Source organism: Nicotiana tabacum, chromosome 6 (assembly GCF_000715075.1).
Source record: "Nicotiana tabacum cultivar K326 chromosome 6, ASM71507v2, whole genome shotgun sequence".
Taxonomy (NCBI): Eukaryota; Viridiplantae; Streptophyta; class Magnoliopsida; order Solanales; family Solanaceae; genus Nicotiana; species Nicotiana tabacum.
This window is the reverse complement of record NC_134085.1, coordinates 159,320,572-159,345,102: the sequence shown is the minus strand read 5'-3', so window position 1 is coordinate 159,345,102 and position 24,531 is coordinate 159,320,572. Positions and strand designations below refer to the sequence as shown.

Here is a 24,531-nt window from a genome sequence, read left to right as displayed (position 1 = left end):
GGGATCCTGTAAATTGCAATCTGCCCATACCCCTTAGCTTCCCATGCCTAAGCATCTTCTTGATGCAAAACATTTTGTTCCCCACGCCTGGCCTATTGCTCTATTCAAGAGTCATGGGTTTAGTTAAGTATTAAACTCCCATACTCTTATGTTTTGTCCCCACTAATACTAGATTAATAGTATTTCTGATTAAACAATTGATAGCCCATTAATCCTGAATATTTAATCAGTCTTTGCCCCAACCAAAACTATCCCACAGACCCTTGATCATTGCTGTCTTGCCTCACCCTTTCCTTCTATTGTATCTGCCAGTTACTAGTTCGAATCCCCCTCCCACAGCTAACAAACCAACCTATAATCAGTCCAACACAAGCCTTCAACAAAATCAGCCAGTAACTGGCTGTGAAACTAACCTAAATCACTCAGTTATGTCGTTTGTTATTTAATACTGTGAAACTAACGTCAAACATGTGTCGAGTCGACTTTGCGAGTTATAACGTATACTAATTAGTCGCTAATCGACTAAACCTAAAACAGAAACAAACTAAGTGTCTCAGGCCTTTTCGGGCAACAATGGAACTTTACAACACTTAATTATTTGACGACGTTACTCAGGTCGACTATACGAACTAATATACGTAACAATTAATCGACAAAAATCACAGACTAAACAAAGCACCAATTTATTTCCAAACTCGGGGAATTTAACATAGAGTTTATGAAACTGAACTGGTCGACAACATCAGTCGAAGCGAACAAACATCTTATAACACTCAATTAACATTTAAGAAAAGAAATCGACCAAACAAAAGGGTCTTTTGAAGATGGGGGAACTGGCAGAAAATAATCAAAAGATTCAGAACAAATATACGAACATATGCACAAACAAAAGGAAAGAAAAGAAGATTACACCGGGAACTTACCTCAACACGAAACAGGTTTGGTTTTTTAGGGTTCTTGAACTCAGATTTGGGATTCGACAAGTTCTGCTTGCATTTGACCGGAACCAAAGTTGATTAAGGACTAAGGGACGTTAGGGGAGTGACTAGGGTGAATATGGGGTGGTTTGGTGTAGATCTAGGTTTGGTCTCAGATCTTCGAATGAAGATTCGAGACGTTCGAGGAAGATTCGAGGTAAGCTGAGTGTAGATTTGGAGAGGGGGGGTCATGGTGGTTCAGGGGTGTAACTATGGTAGCCGCCGGATTTATGCTGAAAGGGCACCAGGGCGGCAGCTAGGGTTTCGGGAGTTTGGGGTCCCTTCTGAGAGAGACAAAGGAACGGGGGTGGGTGTTTGGATAGGGGTGCGGGGTAAAAGGGTTAGGTTTATATATGCATTGAGGGTTTAGATCCTGGCCGTTGGATCAAGTAAGATCTATGGCCAGGATCTATTCACTTAAGAAGGATGACATCGTTTTAGGCGTGTGGTGGGTTGGATCGGGTAAGGAAATGGGTCGGACCAGATTAACGGGTCTAGGGGATGTGATCCTGGCCGTTGATTCGTTTGAGATCAACGACCCAGCTTAGATGGGACAGAACGACGCCGTTTGGACCGTGTCCGGGCAGCCTGTGTTTGGGCTGGATCTGTGTCCTGGTCTTGGGCCTATTTATTGTTTCATTTTTCGGCCCAAACCGATTTTCATCACTCTTTCTTTTGTTTTCTAGTTTTAAACTAAATGAACTAAAAATAAAAATAAATAAATAAAAAAAATGAAATTAAAACAACCAATATTGTAACACTTTAACACAATTATCACACACCTATAAAAATATTTAAGTAGGTTAAATCACAACCCGGAATAAACGATGTATATATATTTTGAATTTTCTTTTTATGACCAAATTATGGTTTAATTAACATGACATACATATTTTGTATTTTGTTTGATAAGATAAAAAATGAAAAAAATGGACAGAACCACAAAGGACTACCAGCACATGTCACGTAAAAATCAAAAAAATTGTACAGCGAGGTGTCAATGATTGTATTTTGGAGTGATTGTCCGTGGAGCAAAAATCACGTGCTTACAGTAGATATTCTTACTTCATCACCTTCACTGATAATATATCAAGATATGGATTTGTGTATCTTATGAAACACAAGTCTGAATCGTTTGAAATGTTCAAAAGGTTCCATAGTAAAGTTGAGAAGCAGACTGGTAAAAGTATCAAAGTACTAAGGTCTGATAGAGGTGAAGAATATCTTAGTGAAGATTTTACCAGATATCTCAAAGAGAATGGGATTCTCTCACAGTGGACACCTCCAGGAACACCACAACATAATGGTGTGTCTGAAAGGAAAAATCGAACCTTATTAGATATTGTGAGATCTATGATAGGGTTCACTGATCTTCCAATAAATTTATGGGGATATGCTTTGGAAGCAGCAACATACTTACTTAATAAAGTTCCCACTAAGTCAGTCTCTACAACACCATATGAGATATGGAAAGGACATAAGCCTAGCCTTAAACACATTTAAGCTTGGGATTGCCCAGCTTATGTAAAGAGACTAAAGTCTGATAAACTTGACTCAAGATCTGATAAGTGTAGGTTCATTGGGTATCCCAAGGAAACAACGAGATATTATTTCTATCACCTTTCTAACCATAAAGCGTTTGTGGCCAGAGGAGCAACCTTTTTAGAAAGGGAATTTCTTTTAGAAGGAAATTATAATGGAGAAATAGAATTTGATGAAGTTCGAGAAACTAATGAATCAACATAATATAAAGATCATGAGACCCAAGTTGAAGAACCTTTATTGGATGTTTTGAAGTTGACAAGGAAGTTGCCATCTTCAACAGTTGAAGTTCAAGAACTAAATGTAGTTCAAGAACAGATTAATGAACCAGTTCCAAACTAAATTGAACAACAACCAAATCCAGCACAAGGTAAACATGTTGTACAAGCACCTCTTAGAAGGTCTACATGAGAACGTCATGTACCAACTAGATTAAATCTAATGGTATAAGATGATATATCAAATGAGGTTGATCAAAATGATAATGATCCTAAGACCTATGAAGAGGCTATACAAAGTTCTGATTATGAGAAGTGGCAAAAGGCCATGGAATCTGAAATGGAATCCATGAAGGAAAATAAAGTATGGACTTTAGTTGAACCTTCAAAGAATATAAAACCTATTGGTTGTAAATGGATTTTTAAGAAAAATATTGGAGCAGACGGAAAGGTGGAGACCTACAAAGCCCGTCTTGTTGCCAATGGATATCATCAGAAAGAAAGAGTCGACTATGATGAGACTTTCTCTTCCGTGGCAATGCTCAAATCAATTCGGATTTTGCTTGCTATAGCAACATACTATGATTATGAAATATGGCAAATTGTTGTTTTTGTGGGGGTGTCTTTCCAGCCCTTTGTAAAAAATGTATTGGAAAGGAATAACTGAAACAATTGTTGTGTATCTCTGGATCTTCTTTCTCTTTTTTTTTTGTTTTTGTGTTGTGAGCTCCTTTGCGAGAAAGTCCCTGACTTTCGGTTCACTTCGAACGAGATCGTCGACTCGAATGAGGTCGAATATAAGTTAATTCGAGCGAGGTCGAATGTATATTGATTCGAATAAGGTCGAATGTAAGTTAATTCGAGCGAGGTCGAATGTATGTTAATTTAAACGAGGTCGAATGTAAGTTCATTTGAATGAGGTCAAATGTATGTTAATTCGAACGAGGTCGAATGTAAGTTAATTCGAGTGAGGTCGAATGTATGTTGATTCGAACTAGGTCGAATGTAAGTTAATTCGAGCGAAGTCAATGTATGTTGATTCGAACGAGGTCAAATGTAAGTTAATTCGAGCGAGGTCGAATGTATGTTGATTCGAACGAGGTCGAATGTAAGTTAATTCCAGCGAGGTTGAATGCATATTCATTCGAACGAGGTTCGAATGTAAGTTAAGTCAAGCGAGGTCGAATGTATATTGTCTCTACATTGAAAATTTGGTGGAGGTGTAAGAAATACTGCTTTGTTTATTCATTGGAGAATATTACATTCCTTTTCGGTCCGTACATACATTCGAGGAGTCCTAGTCTATCTAGTCCCTTCAGCGCTCGACCTAGAGAAGTAGTCGATAGGCGGGGCGATGAACTAAATACCTAAACTCCAAGATGCCCCCTTCGTTGCCTCATTAAAAACCTCCCCGAGAAAACCCAATTGGGACAAAACTCGGGTGAGGAAAAAAAAAGTACGACTTGAATGACGTCCATCTCCAGAAGTTGAAGTATTTGAGGTGGGTGACGTTCCAATTGTTTGTTAGCAGTTTTCCCTCCATTATTTCTAGTTGGAATGACCCTTTGTTTGCTATTGTTGTGATTTTGTATGGTCCGTCCCAGTTGGTTCCCAGTTTACCTTCTCGTGGGTCTTTTCTCGCTTGTGTTTTGGCTTTGAGCTCATAATTCCCTACCTTGAGTGGTCTGACTTTGGCTTTTTTGTTGTAGTACCTTTCTGCTTGTTGTTTTTGAGCTATCATTCTTGCGTAGGCCATGTCTCTTCGCTCATCTGTTTCATCGAGGTCTTGCTTTCTTCTTTCATCGTTACTTGGTCTGCTCTCATTGGAGTATCTTAAACTTGGATCCCCGACTTTGACTGGTATCACTGCGTCAATCCCGTAGACTATTGAATAAGGCGTTTCTCTTGTGCTTGTTTTTGGCATGGTGCGATACGCCTATAGCACTTCCGGTAGCATTTACGGCCACAGTCTCTTGGCGTCCTCAATCTCCTCACAGACGGCGCCAAAAATTTGAATCCTTTTTAATTAAACCAGTTAAATAAAGAGATGAGGGATGAATCCAAGTTAAAAGTAATAAATTCTAGATCCAGAATTAAACAGCCTAGGTAGTACAAGTCCATGCTTAAGTTAACGAATGCTGAATTAATGCTCAATGGCTAGAAATTAATACAAAGATGGAAACATGTAATAAATGTGATAAATGACATTTAATGTAATAAGAAGGAATTTGTCACCCAAATGTTGGATGAGATGGACGATTCCTTCCTTTGACTACAACATGTGACAGCTGACAAATGAAGTGGACTGTGTGTTCTTGGATCTTGTGAGCTAAAGGGGATGTTACGTGATGGAACCAAACAAGAGAGACAAAACAATCTTTTTGTATATTCCTGATAGTCAACTTCTTTACAAGATGTTTTTCCACAAAGGTTCCAATCCCTTTTTGTTTCCTTTCTCTTGCAATTTATAAAGGGATATCCTTAGAAAACCCTAGAAAGGTACAATGTGGGGGAATATTCAACAGAATATTCCTATTCACAATCACAGGAACATTCTAACAATTATAACCGTTGCTCTCTACTCGACCCCGACACTGATCTCTCCCTTCGAGCGACTCCTCGTCACTAGACCATACTTGGTTTCGACCTCGGCCTCAGCTCGTCCGTCCAAATTCGCTAAGCTAGACCTAATTTTGACCCATACAAACACTTTTACAATCATCATATTGTAATGCTAAAAGTGAGTTTGCATTCGAAGTTTCTTTTTTTAATTTAAATATAATTTTAATTGTTTATGTCTAATATATAGTCAGAACAAATTTGGTCTTAAGTTTATCAAAATAAGCAGAATTGTTAAATTGACAAATATTAAAAGTATTCACTTTGACAAACTTATAAGATTAAGGCCTCATTTGTTTGCACTTAATGGAGGTCTGAATCTTAATCATTCAGATCTCATACATTAAGTGCATTTGTTTTTAAAGTTTGAATCTTAATCATTAAGTTTATTTATTTTTTTAGGCAAAATAGCCTGGGAGATACTTGTACTTGTTCCGATTTGTCATCCCGGTCCCTACACTCCATAAAGTTTCATCTAGACACTTCAACTTAATCAAAATAAGACTTTTAAACCCTTCTGACCATTGATCGAGCTTATGTGGCATTGATATGGCTGAAGTGGACAAAATAAGTGATTTACACGCACATTAGGTGTGTGAGCTGATGATTTTTTTTATTAAAAAAATAAAAGTTAATAAATAAATAAATAATACTAGCAGTGATTCCCCCTCGATGTGAATTACCTTATATGGGTATATTAGTCCCTTACAATTCATGAAATCCTCTTTCCCCCCTTTTCTTCTTCTTCTTCTTCTTCTTCTTCTTCTTCTTCTTCTTCTTCTTCTTAAGCTTCCTCTTTGATTTCTGAATATTCAGAGCAGGTGTTTGAATCCCTTCCCCTTCGCTCCCCCCTCTTCTTCTTCAGTCCCTTCCCCCTTCGTTCTGACTCCCCCGACTCTTCTCCTCGTCTTCTTCTTTAGCCTTCGCTCCCCCCTCTTCTTCTTCAGTCCCTTCCCCCTTCGTTCTGACTCCCCCGACTCTTCTCCTCGTCTTCTTCTTTAGATCCCCTACTTTCCCCTTTTTCTTCATCCCTTCTTTCATTAGATTTTTTCCTTGGTGTGTATTTCTTCTTCCATCATGTCATCTTCCCCTTCTATATGACTCCTCCATTTTTTTCGGTGGTTTTAGCTTTCAAATTTTTTCACAGCTCTTTCAAATTGGGGTAGAGGAATAAATCAAAATTCAAAAAACTTAATTCTCTGCTCATGTATTTTTCATGGATAGCTAACTTTCTTTAAAAGAGGAGTGAAAGAAGTAGTGGTATTCATGATGGAGAAGCCATGACAGGTGGGTTATTCTTTTAAGAAGGTTGAGTGGGTGGGTTTGAAGAAGGTAGGAAGGGTTTTCTTTAATTTTAATTTTTTGCTTTTTTTATTTTATTTTTTGTTTATGAAATTAAAATTTTGTTAAATAATATTATTTTGGTATAGAATCTGATGTGGATGCTGATTTGTCATCCACATCAAGCAAGTGAGCATCACGCGATTTCGGAGGTGTTTAAAAGTCTTGTTTTGATTAAGTTGAAGTGTCTAGATGAAACTTTATGGAGTGTAGGGACCGGGATGACAAACTGGAACAAGTACAAGTGTCTCCTAGGCTATTCTGCCTTTTTTTACTTCACAACCACTTAATGGATCTGAATAGATTTGTATGATTAAGATCCAAAACAGAGACTTAATTTCATTAAGATGCTATCATCCATATTTATTATTAATTGTCGTTACCACATACCATTATCAACTACCACTATGTCATCACCACCACCACCACCATACTCAACCACCATCATCCTCAATCATTGCCTCCACCATAATCGGCTACCACCACCTGTCATCCGCACCACTCCCACCACTACCACAACTAACTACCCCATCACCATCGACAATCATAACAGACACTACCCATTATTATAAATTACCACCACACACCCCACGTTCCTCAATCATAATTACCACCACCACCCGTTATTGTTAACTATCACCATTCACCACCACCATACTCAATCATAATCGCCACCACTACCAATCACCACTAGCTATTACCCTGAACCACCACCATCAACCAAACATACCACCAACCGCCGTCTCTAATCGGCATTCACAAGCACCACCATTAGCCATCACCACCAGCAACTACTGTATTTTTAAAAAAATATATATTTTATTTATAGAATATTAGATTAATTAGTATTTCATTTGAATTTTATGTTCATTAATTTTTAAATAAAGATAAATTTTTTACATTCAAATATTAAAAATCAAACAGTCTTAATCATTTAGTATTCAGATCTTAATACACATCTTAATATTCAGATGTATATTCAAATTTAGATATTAATCTTAATACACATATTAATATTCAGACGTGTATTCAGATTCATACGTTTTAATCTTAAAAAAAAAAAACAAATGAGGCTCAAAACTGCTTAGTAGTATACCGTAGGCACCCTTTTAAACTTACTTAAAAACATAAAGGACTATTTTCGTCATTTTCTCCACAAAAAAAACACCTTGCTCTTTCTAGTGTACTAAATTTCTGCTCAAGTGTTTGAAGCTATACTCTTCTCAGGCAGGCGCAAAAATTCGTAGCTATCGACGAATTCATTACCTCCGGAATAGAAGAGTATTACGCCGTGAGGAACTGCCGGAATCAACTATGAAGCTCCGGTATGCGATGGTTTGCTCGTCGAACCAGAACCGGAGCATGGAGGCTCATTGCCTGCTGAAAAGAGAGGGGTTTGATGTGGCTTCGTACGGCACCGGGCAACACGTGAAGCTTCCAGGTCCTTCTATTAGGGAACCCAATGTCTACGACTTCGGCACTCCCTATAAACACATGTTCGATGACCTCCGCCGCAAAGACCCCGAACTGTACGCCTCTCTGCCTTTCTATGCTCTCCTTTTGTCTTCATTAGCTATATCTTTGCCATGGTCAAAATTGCCTATTTACCTGATATTAGTGATCGTAAGAGTATTTTGTCCCCCCTCACTTGCAGTTAGATTACCCTAATTTTGTGTACTGATTTGTAATCTCATTGGACGAATTGATGAATTTCACTGGTGCTTTAGGGTTTGGATTGATCTGATTGAAGGTTCTGGATGCTTAAATTCTAATGCTAATTTCCTACCCTACATAGCCTATTAGTATAATGGATTGGGAGGACTTCATGTGATTGGATTAGATGTTTGTTTTAATCAGGTTCTGTTAGTTCAAATGGGATAACATGCATGTAACAGGACTAAATGTTGGAAAACGTTTGTTTTCTTGCAAGTATATGTTTCAGCATATATGAGATTAAATCTTTAAGCAAACGTTAGGCTTGCAATTTGTGGAATATAAAAAACCTCATTGTCTTCACTGATTAAACCTTCAAACTATAAAAATTAGGCCGCTTGTTCCTTTGTAGGATAAAATTTACAACCTTTACTGTCTTTCCATGCTGATGAAGTGGCTATTAGACTATAGTTATTGGATATATTTCTCTATTTTCAGAATCCTCTAGTTTTGATTGGGATTGGGGTTTGAACCTCAGTTGCATTTTTCCAGGTACAAGAGAAATGGAATATTGCCTATGCTAAAAAGGAACTTGGGTGTAAAGACTGCACCTCAGCGTTGGCAGGAAAATGCTGCTGATGGTTGCTTTGATGTGGTACTTACATTCGAAGAAAAAGTTTTTGATTTGGTGCTTGAAGGTTGGTAATACTTGTTTGCATTTCTGTTTTATTTGAAAATGATGGATCGATAATCCTACTAAATGGTTGCAATTAAATGAGCTCTGTCTATCGATTTGCTGAAGAAGTTGAAAATTTTGCACGTTAGTAAGTTTAAGAAAAAAGATCAATATTATGCCTCAGATCAGACTTATTGGATTCCATCTATAAGCCTCCAGTATCGAAGGGTGTGAACTTTACTGACTGACTACCTTTATATAGCATCCCCTTTTAAAAGTAGCTGACTGATAGCTATGGAGCATCTGAGGAATAATTCTTAATGCTCATATAAACCTTTGAATAGACATATACAGTACAAGGCAAAGTTGCCGAGCGTCATCCTTGCAATTGCAAGATATTTACCTACTGAAGGTGAAGATTGGTAAAAAATGTTCTCTTGTTGTAGTAAAATCATGACTTGGTCATTTGGGTAAGAAAAACTTCAGTAATTCTTGTGGAGATATTCTTAGCTTGCTTTTCTGAGGCAAAACAAGAAGAAAAAAAAGAGGAAAGGAAAGTATAGTAGTCTAAGCCACTTGTTTTACTATCTCTTTTTGCAAGTGGTGAAACCTCTGCTTATAGACTAAAATGACGGTCGTAGGAGAGTAAGGAAGGTAGTTGGAGATGCAAGAGAGTTTAGGGGCCTGGGCCTTGCTAAGAACTGGCAATGTAATTTAATCTCAAGGGAGTTGCAACAGGGAATGATTTTGCTACTGCTAGATACAATACTCTTCCAATGTTTACTCTTGTTGGAAAAAATTTCTCTCTCCATCGCAAATAGTTTCCGTTTCTTGACCAGGGAAGATGTAAGCTGGGATTTACACCGAATTTTTACTTCACAATGCGTAGTTGGAATTCTTCATTTTTTGATTTTCTTGATGTTGGATATGCTGTAATAAAACGAGAAATTACAGTGTTATTATGTTGACATCCTCTCCTTTTTTTTTTGTGTGTGTGTCGTTTTTCTTCTTTTTATTCCCGTCATTCAGTGGCGTTGTTAGTGAAATTTATCCTATGAGATGCTATATTTTCTCCAAGAATATCATTGGAAATTTATAACGAGAGAAAAAAGGGTTCCATGGGATATTCATTGACCTAGAGAAGGCATATGATTGAAGTCTCAAGAAAAATCTTTTGATAGGAGCTTGAGAAGAAATGAAATTATATAAATTATGTAAATGACGTAAAAGAATATATATGAGGGAGATGGTTACAAGAGTGAGAAGAACAAAAAGAGATACAGAGCAGTTTTCAATAGTGGTGGGTTTACACTAGAGATCTACCTTGATTCAGTACTTATTGACCATAACTATAGATGTGCTAACCAAAAGCCAATAGAATATAGAATGAGGTTTCATGGCGCATGGTATTTACAGATAATATTGTGTTAATTGACAAGACTAGTGAGAACGTCAACAACAAGTTAGAACAATGGAGAAGTACTCTAGAAAATAAGGCTTTAGGACAATTAGAAGTGAGATTAAATATATACTATGCAACAAGTTTAGCTCATATAAGTTATTTTAAAAAATATTTAGCTCCCATAAGGTGGTTAATTCTTCCAAGAGAATGGCATATAGATGAAAATGTAACACATAGAACTAAAATAGAACGGTTGGAACAGATAAGTGTTGCTGTAGCACAATGCAATTAGAAGTTTCTAGCAAAGAGAAAGGGAAGTACCATGAACGATTGTGAGACCAATAATATTATATGTGGGTGAATGTTATGTTTCTATATTTCAACATATCTGCAAGATGAGAGAGTGGTCGATTGATTGATGCTGACATGAAGCTTCTGCTACTCCAGGGTCTTTGGTACTGTCTGCGTAATGTTTTATTAAATGAATCAGCTTTACCCTAACTTTTAAGTGCTTGAGCAGATTTTCATTCTATTCTTATTTCTAAGTGCTTAAGCAGATTTTCATTCTATTCTTATTTCCCATTTATCCTTCTTCTCGGTCTTCCGTTTTTTTTTTTTTTTTTCCATTTGTAACTAGACGGCAATTTGGTTGTAGTCATGACACATCTTGCAAAATCGTGTTATAACAAAATGTCTGTCTTATTAAAAGCAAGATCTTCATATAGATTCTTGTACCAAATCCATGCTATATATTCCTTTAAGAGCTGCCTAGACTTGTTCTCATTGTGTTGCGGTACACCAGTCTTGTAATTCTAAGATGGCAAAAAGTTTCTACATTGGCAAGAGCACCTGAAATCATGGATGTTTCACTTGAACAAGTTTGAACATTACATATTCTGCTGTCAGATAGTTTTACAACTGGTCCCCTTACATTTCTTGGAGAGTGTTTTTGTTCATGCATTATGGATCTCAAGCATACTTGGTTTAACAATTGTCTGGTAATGCAGATCTTCATAACCGAAATCAAGTTCTCTTGAAGCCGGTTCTTATAATCAATTTAGAAGTAAAAGATAACCATGAGGAGGCAGCAGTTGGAGGTCGCCTTGCTTTGCTTTTGTGCCAAGAAGTATGTGTTTTGCGGTTCTTGATAAAATCTCAAATATGAATTTCTTTTGTCTTTCACCAACTATATACGTTCTTACTGCAGCTTGATGCGACTGAAAATTGGGAGGATACAATTGATGATATCATCAGTAATTTTGAGAAACAGCACCGAAGGAAGCTCCTGTACAGCATCTCCTTCTACTGAAACGGTGGTCTTAGAATATTAATGGAACCATTATTTGTTTGGTGTCCAATCTGGACTGCTGTTATGCGTGAGATGTATTGCCTTTCTTCCTGTTACGAGCATAACTGTGTAAGTGAAGAAAAGATTACTTCAAAAGCCTTTGCTGGCTTTGATTATGTGTAGTGTTCCTGCTTTGCCCTTCTCGTAAAGCATAACAATGTAACTTAATATTCTCTTGCCCGTAATTCTGTTTAAATTTACTGGATTAGAGATCAAATTAACAAGACAATCACTTTCCAACTCCTGTTCCTATAGTTCCAGCTATTGATGTTTCAATCACTTTTTAGTTTCTATATGCCTAAACGGATTTAATTTCGGGTTGTAGGTCCCTTTTTTTTTTAAATTAGTTTCTGGACACGTGCGCTGTACGGGTATTTTAAATTACTTTTTTATAAGATTTTGAATAATCACATGAGATTGTTGAAATATGCAAAGGATTTTTTATACTTGATGAAATTAAACAATTAGTCACTAATGTTTAATAAAATGCAATAAATAAGATAGAATAAGATTATTCTTCCAATTGAGAAAATATAGAAAAAATAAGGGTAAAAGGTATACAGAAAAGGGAGAAAAGATAAGTACATTCCTTGGTCTAGGAGAGGTAGCACGTCACCGTTCTATAAATCAAGGCTATATATACAAGATAATGAAGCTCTTAATACCAATATACTCTAAATAATTTTTGAAGTACATCTTCTATACAAAAACTTCTTCTGGCGCCAAAGGTTGTTGTCAACTAATCAAGCTTGTAAGTTTGTTAAGAAAATAATGGCATAAATATTTTTTTGGGTAGTTGTTCGCTCCCTTCTTGTTTGAATGTGTTCATAAGAATTATATGTGCTTTGTGTTCATTAACGAACCAAAATATGACTAAATAATTAGTGTTATAATTTTTATAGAATGAGATTGATCTTTACTAATCAATCACCTTTTCATTACTCTACCATATATCTTCATGACTCCTAAAATCATACATAAAAGTTCTTGACAAAAATAATCTATAAAAGAAGAAATCGGCATTTGAGTAATAAAATAGAAGAAATTCAATACTAATGTAAAACATAAAAAAGAACCGATAATGAATCATTTGGATGTAAATGTTAGCCTTAATTTTTGTAATTAAGTTTTGTTGTACGAATGTTTCTTTTATTTTCAAAAATATAAAGAAAATTACAATAAGAAAAGAGGAGAACGGAAAAAAAAAAAATAGAAATCAAGAAATGGATATCCTCTTTGACGGAATCCAATTGAAGGTTTCAATTTTTCTTTTTCTCTCTTTGTTTATTCGGTTACGACTCCTTCCCTTTTTTTTGTTCATTTGTTATTATTTATTTTAGTCGGTATTCCTACCATTCTTTTTGCCCAGTTCTTCTAAAATAGAAAACACAAATCCCTCCTCATTCTCCTCATAACGTATCATAAAATCTCAAAATGTATGTTCTTTTCACTGCCATTCAGTCTCATTTCTCCCTCTAATAAGTTCAAAGAACAAATTAAGAAAAACGAAATATCTGACATATAGTTACAAAGAGAATCATCATGTGCTTCCATTAAAAAAATCGTCTTGAGTGCTACATGTATAGAACGAACAAAAAATTAGTACATTATGTTCTGATTAAGAAGTTGGTAAATGCAGTCTTCGCCTTCAAAGTTCAAAATGCCACCATTGTCACCTTCTCCGTATTTTGTGTTGTTTTTCATCTTCCATGAAACTTAACAAAGAAGAGATATAAGAGTAGGGGTAAAATGGTAATCTAACTTTGGAGGTAGGAGCTTACCACTTTTAGTATAACTAGTCTTAGTGTACGTGTGTTGCACGTATATACAACGCCACTCAATTAAAACTTGTATACAAGAACAATTGATTATGTAAAATAGCAAATGTCATTAAAATAACAATCATTTAACGACAAAAATAAATGTGATTACATAAATGTAGTAATTAGATTTTTTTTGAAATTACAAAAATAAATAATTCAGTTAAGTTAATTATAGATATTTTATTGTATGAGATAATAATATGTTAGTATATTAAAGGATCTAATCTAACTTCTCTTTCATAGACAATATTGTTGGTCCTAAAAAGCCAAATCATTTAAAACAAAAACAATGACTCTCTATCATTTAATCATTGATGCATTTACTTTAGAATAATAATAACAACTTACTAAGTAAAACATTTAATTAAAAAAAACGTGAAAACTATTTCTTGAGTTAATCAATGTATTTAATTATAACAATCGATTTAAAGTTGTAAATAGAACAAAAGATTCAAAAGAGTTAATTTATCGAAAATAAAAAATCTGAATGAAGAACATACTAACTTTAATGAACTATATACAATCGAACTTGTGAACATGTAGGATAATATAAAATTCAAGAACAAAATATTAATAGAAAATATAAATCAAAACAATATATACATTTAGTTAATTTCAAACATTAGTTTGAATATTAGAATTTAGAAACATAAGAAAGATCAAACTTTTTTCAGAATTGTCGAACACAATATGCACGCTTAACAAAGCAAACCTGAAAGATAAAGTTGCACTCTAGCATAACTTACCATAACCATTGGTTTTGAGCCTACAAATAGTGGTCCGGGAATAGATATAATTCATAGTCTGAATGCAATAAAAAAAAAGACAAAGTTTATCCAACAGATCATTAAAATTTTAATTAATTTCTAACTCCTCTATTAGGCAAAGTACACAATATTTCATATTACAATTTTATTTAGCATGAATTTATGAATGTGAGATTGACAAGAAGAGAGAGGGAGAGATTCTTTTTTTATTAACGAAGAGGAGAAATTTCAGTTATCTTTATGAATAATACCTCTTGTACAGTCTCGGTTCTTAGCCCAAATTCAATTTTTTACCCCAAAGACAAGTTTTTATAGTTAAAATAGCATGATATAGCCAGTTTTCGGACTGGTCATTCAAAAATAGCCAGTGTTTGCCAAGTCATTGGAAAATAGTCACTATTTCGCTGCAACAAAGACCGGTCCAACATAATATACTGGAGTTCGGTGCACCTGTGTAAAAACTTCCAGCATATTATGCTGGACCGGTATCTTTGCTGGCTCCAGTATAATATATTGGAGACTGGAGCACCGGTGCTCCAAACTCCAGTATATTATGCTGGACCGATATATTATACTGGAATTTCAGTATATTAGACTGGAGTTCCATTATAATATACTGGAACTCCAGTATATTATGCTGGAGTATTTTTTCGGATTTTGAACAGTATTTTCGTTTAGATTTATCTTTACATGAAAAGTAGCTAAATTTTGATTACTTTTGAAACTGTGACTATTTTTGAATGACCACTTGTAAATCTGACTATTTTTGAATTTCTCCCGGTTTTATAAGTTGTAAAATTTAAGCTTGAATCAGTTGGAAAAAAAAAAAAAGAAGCTTGGATATTAATTTACTTTCTGTGTTTACACGGTACAAACAAAGACTCAAAAGTTTACTGAAGAAAGATAAATACCTTAAAAAGAAAAACAAATCCTAAAAACAGGGAAGGGTATGCCTCTAGGATTCAATCACAATTCTTTTGTATCTCGTAAGTACCAAAAAGAAAAGAATTATGAACAAAAGATGTAAGAAATTACAGTCCTTAATATTAGGAATTATACATAAACACATACTCCTAAACTTAAAAGGAGGTACAAGTGCTTGAGAATTTTACCAAAAATATTAATTCCTAAACCTAAAAGGAGGTCCAAGTGCACAAAAAGTTTACCTAAAATATTTATAAAGTATTAATAATTTTTTTACCTAACATAATTACAAAGAATTAATATTTTTCATATAAAGAATTAATTAGTTAGGCTTTTTTTAAAAAATATTCCTAAACCTACGTCAAACCCTCAATTTTTAATAACTTATAACGAAAGGAAAAAAACTCTTAAACCTAAAAGAAACTGAAATTACTCAAAACTCGTACCTAGATTACCTAATTTTTTTAAAAGAATTAATTGTTGAAATGTGACAAACAAAAGTATCCCCAAGACGTAAAAGTGCTTCAAAGTTTATGTAAACAGACTTTTTTGGAACATTATACAAAATATTTTGATCTTTCTTTTACAAGTTTATTATGTTACATAGTTTAAATAAGGAAGAATATTATACACAAATTAATCCCGAATTCCTAAATATTTAGAAAAATATTAAATGACTATTACTAATATTAGAGAAATAATCAAATGACTATTTTGTCTTATGTGAAATCTATTTTTAAAGGGTAAAAAAGGCAAACAACATTTTGCTAAGGGTCTTCGTGCTTTTAATATAGTATAGACTAATCTCAGGGTACACGTGTTGTGCGTGTATCCAGATTAATGAGTATTTAATTTAAAAATTAACATAAATATTATATTAAACATTGTGTTTAAATTGTAAAATAAAATATTAAAAAGATAGAAGTTCATGAAAATGCTAAATGTTGATCGTATTTATCAAACTCAATAAAAAACGGAACTTTGTGTGGTTTAAATCTTTGAATCTTTATTGTAATTTTGATTTGCTTTAGAAGACCTTGTAAGCACGTGATTTTTGCCCAATATGAGAATTACTTCCAAAAAAAAATTCAAAAATAAAATAATTTTCCTTGGTGTGCAATTTTGTGATATTTTGTGATATTTTTGAATAATTATTTGTATTTGTGTGTGTGTGTTTATTTGTTAAATTATTAAAAATACAAAAATATGTCGCATTTTTGCATGTAGGATTTAATTCTACAATTGTTAGTAATTAAGTTTGTTTTACAAAAAAAAAAAATTATTACAAAAATAGGCATCGTTTGCATTTTTAGCATTTAATGTCCAAATATACAATTTTATGCTTAATTATTACTTAATTGTGCGTTAATTATTATTGGGAGTTAATTTGCACTTTTATAACTTAATTTAATTCTTAATAATAATTTAAGCATTTTTAGAATTTAGTTTTAGAAAAATAAAAGAAGAAAAGAAAACAAAAATGTAAAAAAAATCGGAATTGGGCCTCTTCTTCGATTTCAAGCAACAGGCCCAAAATATGGCCCAATCTTCCCAAACGACCCAGTCCATTTCGAACTGGGTCGACCCAGTCCATAACCCAAATACCCAACACCCCTCTTCATTTTTTCCAAAACACAAAAGAAAAACAAAAAGAAAGAAAACCCTAAAAAATATACTAACCAATCCGCCACCCCCTCCCTATCTTCTTCTTCTCTAAGTTTCTCCAAAGCTCATCCATGGCTTCCCCCTCAAGCTCAACCATGGCTGCCCTTTACCCTCCATTCTCACGTCCAAACAACTCCTCGCGTCCTCTTCATCGAGCTAAAGCTTGAGCTCAGGCTGCCATGGTTTCCACCCTCCCCCATCTCGCCATCGCGTCCAGCCCGTCAACCAAACATCGACTATCGACCAGCTGTCCCCCCTCCAGTCAAACAACTCCATCATCGTCGTTGTCGAACCCCAGCCAGCGCGACCATAGTCGCGAGCTCCGACCACAGTCGCGAGAACCAGCGGCGACCAAACGACCTGCCTGCGCCACGCCGCTGCTGTCGCGGCTGCTTCTTCTACTCCTTCTGCTGCGTCGACCATGGCTTGGTCCTCCACCTCGTCGCTGCTACTTCCTAGTCATTGCTGCTACCCGCGTCCAGCTACAACGAGCAACCATGGCTGCTCCAAGCAGCGTTGTTGTTTCTGTTTCCCTGCTGCCGCGATGCTGCTCATTTTCCTCCTTCCAGTCACGTCGAGGTCGAGTTGCTGTTGTTTTGAGTCGGCACTGCTGCTTCACGTTTCAGCTTCTGCTGTTGCTCCTTTCCTCTCCGTTTCGTCAAAGTTCGAAGGTCTTTCGTTGAGTCGAGGCCCAGACATATTTGTTTGCAATCGAGGTCGTCGTTTCATTTCCGGTTAGTTGGTTTTTGAATCTCATTTATTGTCCGTAATTTTTGTTTGATATTTTTCGGATCCGAAATCGTTAAATGTTTGTTTCGTTCATTATTTTTGTGAATTTTTCAGTTTGTTTCATGTTTGTTTCATTGTTCTTATTTATTGTTTAGGTAAATGTTGTTAGTTTAATGTTAGTTAGATACAAATTGAAGTTTAATTAATTGAAGAGTTAATATTGTTAAGTTCAAGTTTAAATTCATAATTGTTTCTTCTTAGGTTTTGTTTTGTTATTCGCCTAAAAGAATTTAGTTGTAATAGGGAAGTATGTTGGTTTAATCATTTGAATCTGTCATGTTGTTTTTGTTCAAAATAAATTTAATTCATGCCCATACTTTGTTTAATTGTTCTTGAATCCGAAATTTGTATAGTTTGATTTTCTTGTTTATTGTTTATCATTTATGATTATTTCTTGAATTTGTCTCATAATCTTGTTTAAGTTTAATATAGGAATTGTTGGTTGTAATGTTGTTAGAGTTAATTTTAAGTTCAATATTATTGAATTTAGAAATCTAAATATACTTGTTTGTTGTTGCTATTGTTGAATCTGAAAATAGGTTTGTTTGTTGCTAAAAATATTGTTCAATCAAATTTTAGTTGTTCTTTGTTGTTCAATTTGTGTTCATGTGATTTGTTGTTGAAATGTTGAAGAAATCATGTTCATGTGATTTGTTGTTGAAATGTTGAAGAAATCATGTTCATGAAATTTGTTGTTTGAATTTGTGTAGAAATTGGTCATATTGGCTATATTTTGGTTGAGTGTGATTAATTGATTTGTTATAGCTGATGGGGGTAGTTTGGTAATTTGCAGTATGTTCAGGGGTAGTTTGGTAATTTCAGTAAGGTCGGAGGGGTAGTTTAGGAATTGTACATTTCGTAATTTTTTATGTTAAGCATGGGGGACAAAAAATAATGGGGTGAGTTTTGATATAATTGTTTAATTTAATGGGGGACAAGACAAATTTTAGTGTGGGGGAATCTTGTATTTGTTTATGTTAGGCATGGGGGATAAAATATAATGGGGTGGGGTTGATATATTTATTTAATGTAATGTGGGTGAGTGGGAAGATAATGGGTTTGGCAGGAGAAAGTGATTGATTTTAATTGAGTTTGAGAATGTGTTATATATAGAGAGGTCTTGATACAAGAGAAAAAGAAAACGGGAATAAGAATAGGGAGAATAAGAGAATAGAGAGAATAAGAGAGAGAAAAAAAAGCTGAATATCTAAGAGAGAAAGAAAAATTCCGAAAAATATTTAAACTTTCAAATAAAAAAAAAACTAAAAAATTTTCAGCTTTCTTTCATTGTTTGAAATCAACATTATTTGTTATTGTTTCATAAAAGCTTGAAGTTTTTGTTTTGGGATTACTACCCCACCGGTTTGCAAACTTTGTTTCTGGGTTGTTACTGTTGCTGGACTGTTGTTGCTGTATTGTTATTACTGCTGCTGATTCTCATCTTCATTTTCTTTTGCTTCCAATATCAGGTACACAACTGACACGCTGGTTATTGTAATCCGAAATATGAAGCATGAATACGAAAAATGAAGAGTTGAAATTCTAAATTTGCTTTAATTATATTCTGAATTTTATTTGTATGTACAAATTATTTAGCTTGCAAAAAATCAGAATCATGTAGCTATTTAATATATACAGTGGAACATCCGACGATAGCTTAACGGATGAACTATCTATATATTGCCTAATAAATAAATAAATGGTGTAGTAACTCCGCCTAGTCAAAAAAAAAATCAAACGAATAGGCCATTTAGGAACTTGGTAGGAATATTGTTTAGTTAAATAATATTGGTTAATTTTAGCATGTAAATGGTGTAGGGTTAAAATTAGATTGCTAAGTTTTTTTTTTATTTGACAAACTGAGAACATACCTAGTATAATGTAACTAGGTAGTAGCATGTAAATAAATTAAGACATTTTCTCTTTTATTTTGTAGAGACAAATTTAATAAGAGAAAAATGTAGGCATTTTAGGACTGTCTTTTTAAAATAAAAATGAGATGAGCCTCGCCCAATAAAATGCACCAATTGCGGGGCCCTCAATAAATGTTTAATTGAATATTTAGAATTCGGGATGGACTGTTTAGTGAATTCCACGGTCTTACCCAGAAATAATAATACGCTAATCGCTTTAGGCACGATTTTAATAATAATACATTCCTAAACACGGGTGCGCATTTATGCGACCCAAATCCAAATCCCAAAACATTGAATAAAAATACGTTCCGGATCGCGGGTGCATTTCATGTGACGCTGTCCAAAGACGTGTTTTAAGCGTTGTTCACATTCTTGTAAAAATAATAATAATAATTATGAAAGCGGTAAAAAGATAAAATTTGCACATAAGTTCATATTTGTATAAAATCAGATAATCAAGCCGAATATAATAGTTGAGCGACCGTGCTAGAACCACGGAACTCGGGAATGCCTAACACCTTCTCCCGGGTTAACAGAATTCCTTATCCGGATTTCTGGTACGCAGACTATAATATGGAGTCATTCTTTTCCTCGATTCGGGATTAAAATTGGTGACTTGGGACACCCTAAATCTCCCAAGTGGCGACTCTGAAATAAATAAATAAATCCCGTTTCGATTGTCCTTTAATTGGAAAAAACTCCTTCGCCCCTCGGGTGGCAGAAAAAGGAGGTGTGACAGACCCGATAGAGTTATATTCAGATAACTCGCAAGAGCATTTTACCCTTGTATGACCTATATATTATTTTAGGAACCAACTTGAAAAAGCTAGCTTTAATTAAAGACACCTTTTATAACCTTTCTGTTTTAGGGAAGGAAGAAACTAAAAAGACGTTTGAAACGATAGCTCATGATACATATAGGACCATGGTAGATATTATGTAAAAATATTTGTTAATTGGTTCGATCAGTTTATATGGTTGTGCCTTTCATTCACGGCCATCTTTTTCATTTGTAAAAATGTTATACTATATTTTTACTTGATAACTCTCAAGTACTTTGCATCCCCAATTATTGATGACTAATTACATATCGGAAGTTTGTTTCTCTACTTGTTCCAATTGATCAAAGATGCAATTTGTTACCAAAGAACTTTATATTTATAAATTCTAAATTCGAACACGAAACGTTAATTTAACGACGCTAACAAAAAGGTTGCCTTCATCACACAAATACTAAGGATGGCTGCAAAATAAATGTATTTTGATAAATAAATCAAACGTCTCCTTACAAACTTCATCTAGCTCTTTTGTCTAATACTTGAAAATCATATTTATTTAATTAATTGAAATATTTTTTATTATTATTCATCATTAAGTTGTTCAAACAATTGTGAGATAATTCAACTAAAAAAGGAGTAATGAGGTATAGATTCTAGTTTCAACTAAGTAAAATAAATATCTCACGAAAGAATAGATTAACCAGAAAGTTCAATACTATATTCTAATATTGTACCGAAGTGTTAGTTTTTGCCTATGAACCAATCATTAAAAACTCAACTGAATAATTTTTTTTATATTATCTATTGAATGTCGCATTGGACTTCTAAATACAGCACATAAAAGTGCTCTAGTTTTAGTATCACGTTAATGATGTAAAGTTTCATGTAATAGTTCAAATTTGGAATGATTTTTATAAGGTAAATTTTTAATTTTAAAATTTTAAATTATAGGATTCCCAATATAGTATTTCAACTAAGGAAAAAAATCAATAATCAACTTTTTAGTTGATTTCACATTCCTAAATATTAGAAAAATAATTAAATTACTATTTTGTCCAATATATAATCTATTTTAAAGGATAAAAAAGGTGAACGATATTTCGCTAAGGACCTTCGTGCTTTTAATAAATACTAGTATCTATGATCGTGCGTTGCACGTTAATAATGGCACATGATGATTTAAACATTTATTTATATGAAGAAACAATACAATTTAATTAATGAAATAATTTTATGTATAATAATACAACAATCATCTAAATACTGAAAATATTATTACATTAGCATAATACATGAATTTAAAATAAAAGGACATCATCAAAACTTACACAAATGATTAATTTTGTCATGTTAAATTAGTTAGATAATTATGTAGTATAGTTTAAGAGTATTTAATGTGATGGTATCTTAACGAACACTTCTTTGTGGACAACATTTTTTTGTGTATATTTTCTCCTAATGCTTTGGTTGCTCCGCTTTAACCAGAACTCTTGTTGTCGATCTTGATACCCCTCTTGAAAGTGCAACATACAGTTATTCGTACGAGAAAACATATTGCGGTAAATATAGTCCAATATTTAGGATGTTTGTCCTTGTGCTTTATTTATTATATTTGCAAAACATAAACATACTAAAAATTATTTTCACACAAATCTAAAAGGATATTCCTTAGTTTCGAAAGACGAAAGTTGAATTCAAGGATAAGAATATACTTAGAAGCATATTGACCAGTATTATATTTTTTGCATGTATGACGTTATTGTCAAAACTTCTATATACCATATGTGTGCTATTACATAAGCTATTCGGTATATCTAAGTTTTTCAGTAGCATGACATGCATATTTTTCTTCAAAATCAACCTACATATAATGGAAGATCAATTTTAACTTAGGGGTCGTTTGGTATGAGGAATAAGAAGGCATAAGTATGGTATAAAAATTTAATACTACCTTAATACTCTGTTTGGTTAGCAAATCAGGTATAAGTTATCCCGGTGTTAATTTTAATACTGGTATAACTTATACCTTATAGAAGGTGGGGTAATTAGCACCGTTATAACTTATACCTTTTTCTTAGAAATTATGCAATTGTCATTCTTAATACAACATATCAAACAATGAATAAACAACAATCCCAGCATAACTAATCCCAACATAACTTATACCGATATAACTTATACCGGCATAAGCCATATTCCAACCAAACGACCCCTAACAATTGCATAATTTCTAAGAAGAAGGTATAAGTTATATCGGTGCTAATTACCCCACCTTCTATTAGGTATAAGTTATCCAGGTATTAAAATTAACATCGGGATAACTTATACCTGGTTTGCTAACCAAACCGAATATTAAGGTGGTATTTAATTTTTATACCACCCCTATACCTTCTTATATCTCATACCAAACGACCCCTTAGTCTATTATATATACGGTGATACTAACATATGTAAGAAATAATAAACTTGACAACAAACATGTATGGTAGAAGGCCATTTGGTATTAAAGAATTTAAGTATTCTTATTGGTAGTAATTATTGGTATCATTTTTTGCTGAGTCAAAAACAGAAAATATTGCAATCAACCTTTAATTTATTTGATCAACATATTCATTTATGCTAGCTAAGATATCTTTTTAATTCTATCATGTGATTTGCACAAATTGTGTTAGAAATCTTTCTCTTATTAAATACACTACTATTACCATTGTGATTGATAACCAAGTGTTCAGGAAGAACCAAAATCATCTTTTATTGGATGCTCTTCTTTGTTTCCGACACGAAGCAAGAAGACACTGAATACTGGATCTGTTCTTACTTTATATTTGATCATAAAAAATATTATTTGAGTAGAAAATCAGTTCAAATATAATATAAAAATATATTATCATGGGGATATTTTTTCTTCTCAATTTCAACTCTTTATACAGTCTATTTAACATTACTTTTATTTTTTCCTGGTATTAGACATTATGGAGTGGTAATGTATTGCCAATATGGAGGATTCTTATAAAATTAGTTATTAAACCTCATGCATATTTTTTTTTAAATAATTTAATAGGAATTTTTTTATTAATTTAAAATATTAAATATTTAAAAAATTAACATAAAAGATATTATAGTTAAAAAGGGTTCAAGTTAAATAAAAAAGGAACGTATTAGACACCTTTCGAAATATGGATAAGGCAATTTCCATACTTATATTAATTGGAATCATATGATTAAGACATTAAATTATTATTCTAAGTGAGCTGGTATTAAAGAAACAATAATAATAAACAATAGAAAAGATAAACTTTAGATACTAATAAAGAAAGTTTTATACGATAAGCCAATTCGAGTACAAACTTTACATAAGAGAAAATAAGTATAGAATTTATACTAATAGGATTCCTAAAGGTAATCATATAAGATTCCTAACGTGTAGTATTATGTCCTAAAATTAATAGGATTATAAGGTTAATATTTAGAATTCTGGTTATGTCCTTTTATTATGAGTTATTATGCTTAATATTATAAGGTTATTTTTGTAAACCGATATTGTATTCATGCTTTTATAATAATATAGATTATACATATATTATACATCCAGCTATTTTAGTTGATATGATATGATATGATGCAGTAGGGACGTCGACCGAGGCACAACTTTTTGCTAGGTTCCAATATCCTCATTGTCGTCTTATGCTACTCTTATATCAGTACCAGAAGTAGTGTCCTGTTGCGTGGTAAAAACATTTGTTAGATACACTTATAAGATCCAAGGACTTGTCGTTATATATACACAGACACAAGGATCTTATAATCAGAAGACAAGCTTTTATGGATTTTAACTGGAAATAATGATTCTCTAGCCCAGTCAGAATTGGAGAAGCAATGTTATACTACTAAGAAAAACAGCAGACAACGGTTAAAAAAGAATGAGGTGGTTTGGTTCAAAACAAGATTATTCTGGAATTATAATCAGGAATTCAGTATAGATAATTTCGATTAAAATCCTTAATCGAAATACAAAAGATATTGCGAATTAAAAGGAAACATTCAAAACACATATTGCGAATGCAAAAGTAGAGATCCCAATGGCAATAAAGT

At 33.5% G+C, this 24,531-nt stretch overlaps 1 protein-coding gene across 1 annotated transcript; it reads left to right on the top strand.

Moving 5' to 3' along the window:
* Positions 1 to 7,877: 7,877 nt before the first annotated feature.
* LOC107786850 (uncharacterized) lies at positions 7,878 to 12,016 on the top strand. The gene is made up of 4 exons (XM_016608348.2): positions 7,878 to 8,226; positions 8,903 to 9,048; positions 11,436 to 11,554; positions 11,636 to 12,016. The coding sequence occupies exons 1-4, from the start codon at positions 8,012 to 8,014 to the stop codon at positions 11,735 to 11,737; spliced, it is 582 nt and encodes a 193-aa protein (XP_016463834.1). The 5' UTR covers positions 7,878 to 8,011; the 3' UTR covers positions 11,738 to 12,016.
* The last annotated feature ends 12,515 nt before the right edge of the window (positions 12,017 to 24,531 follow it).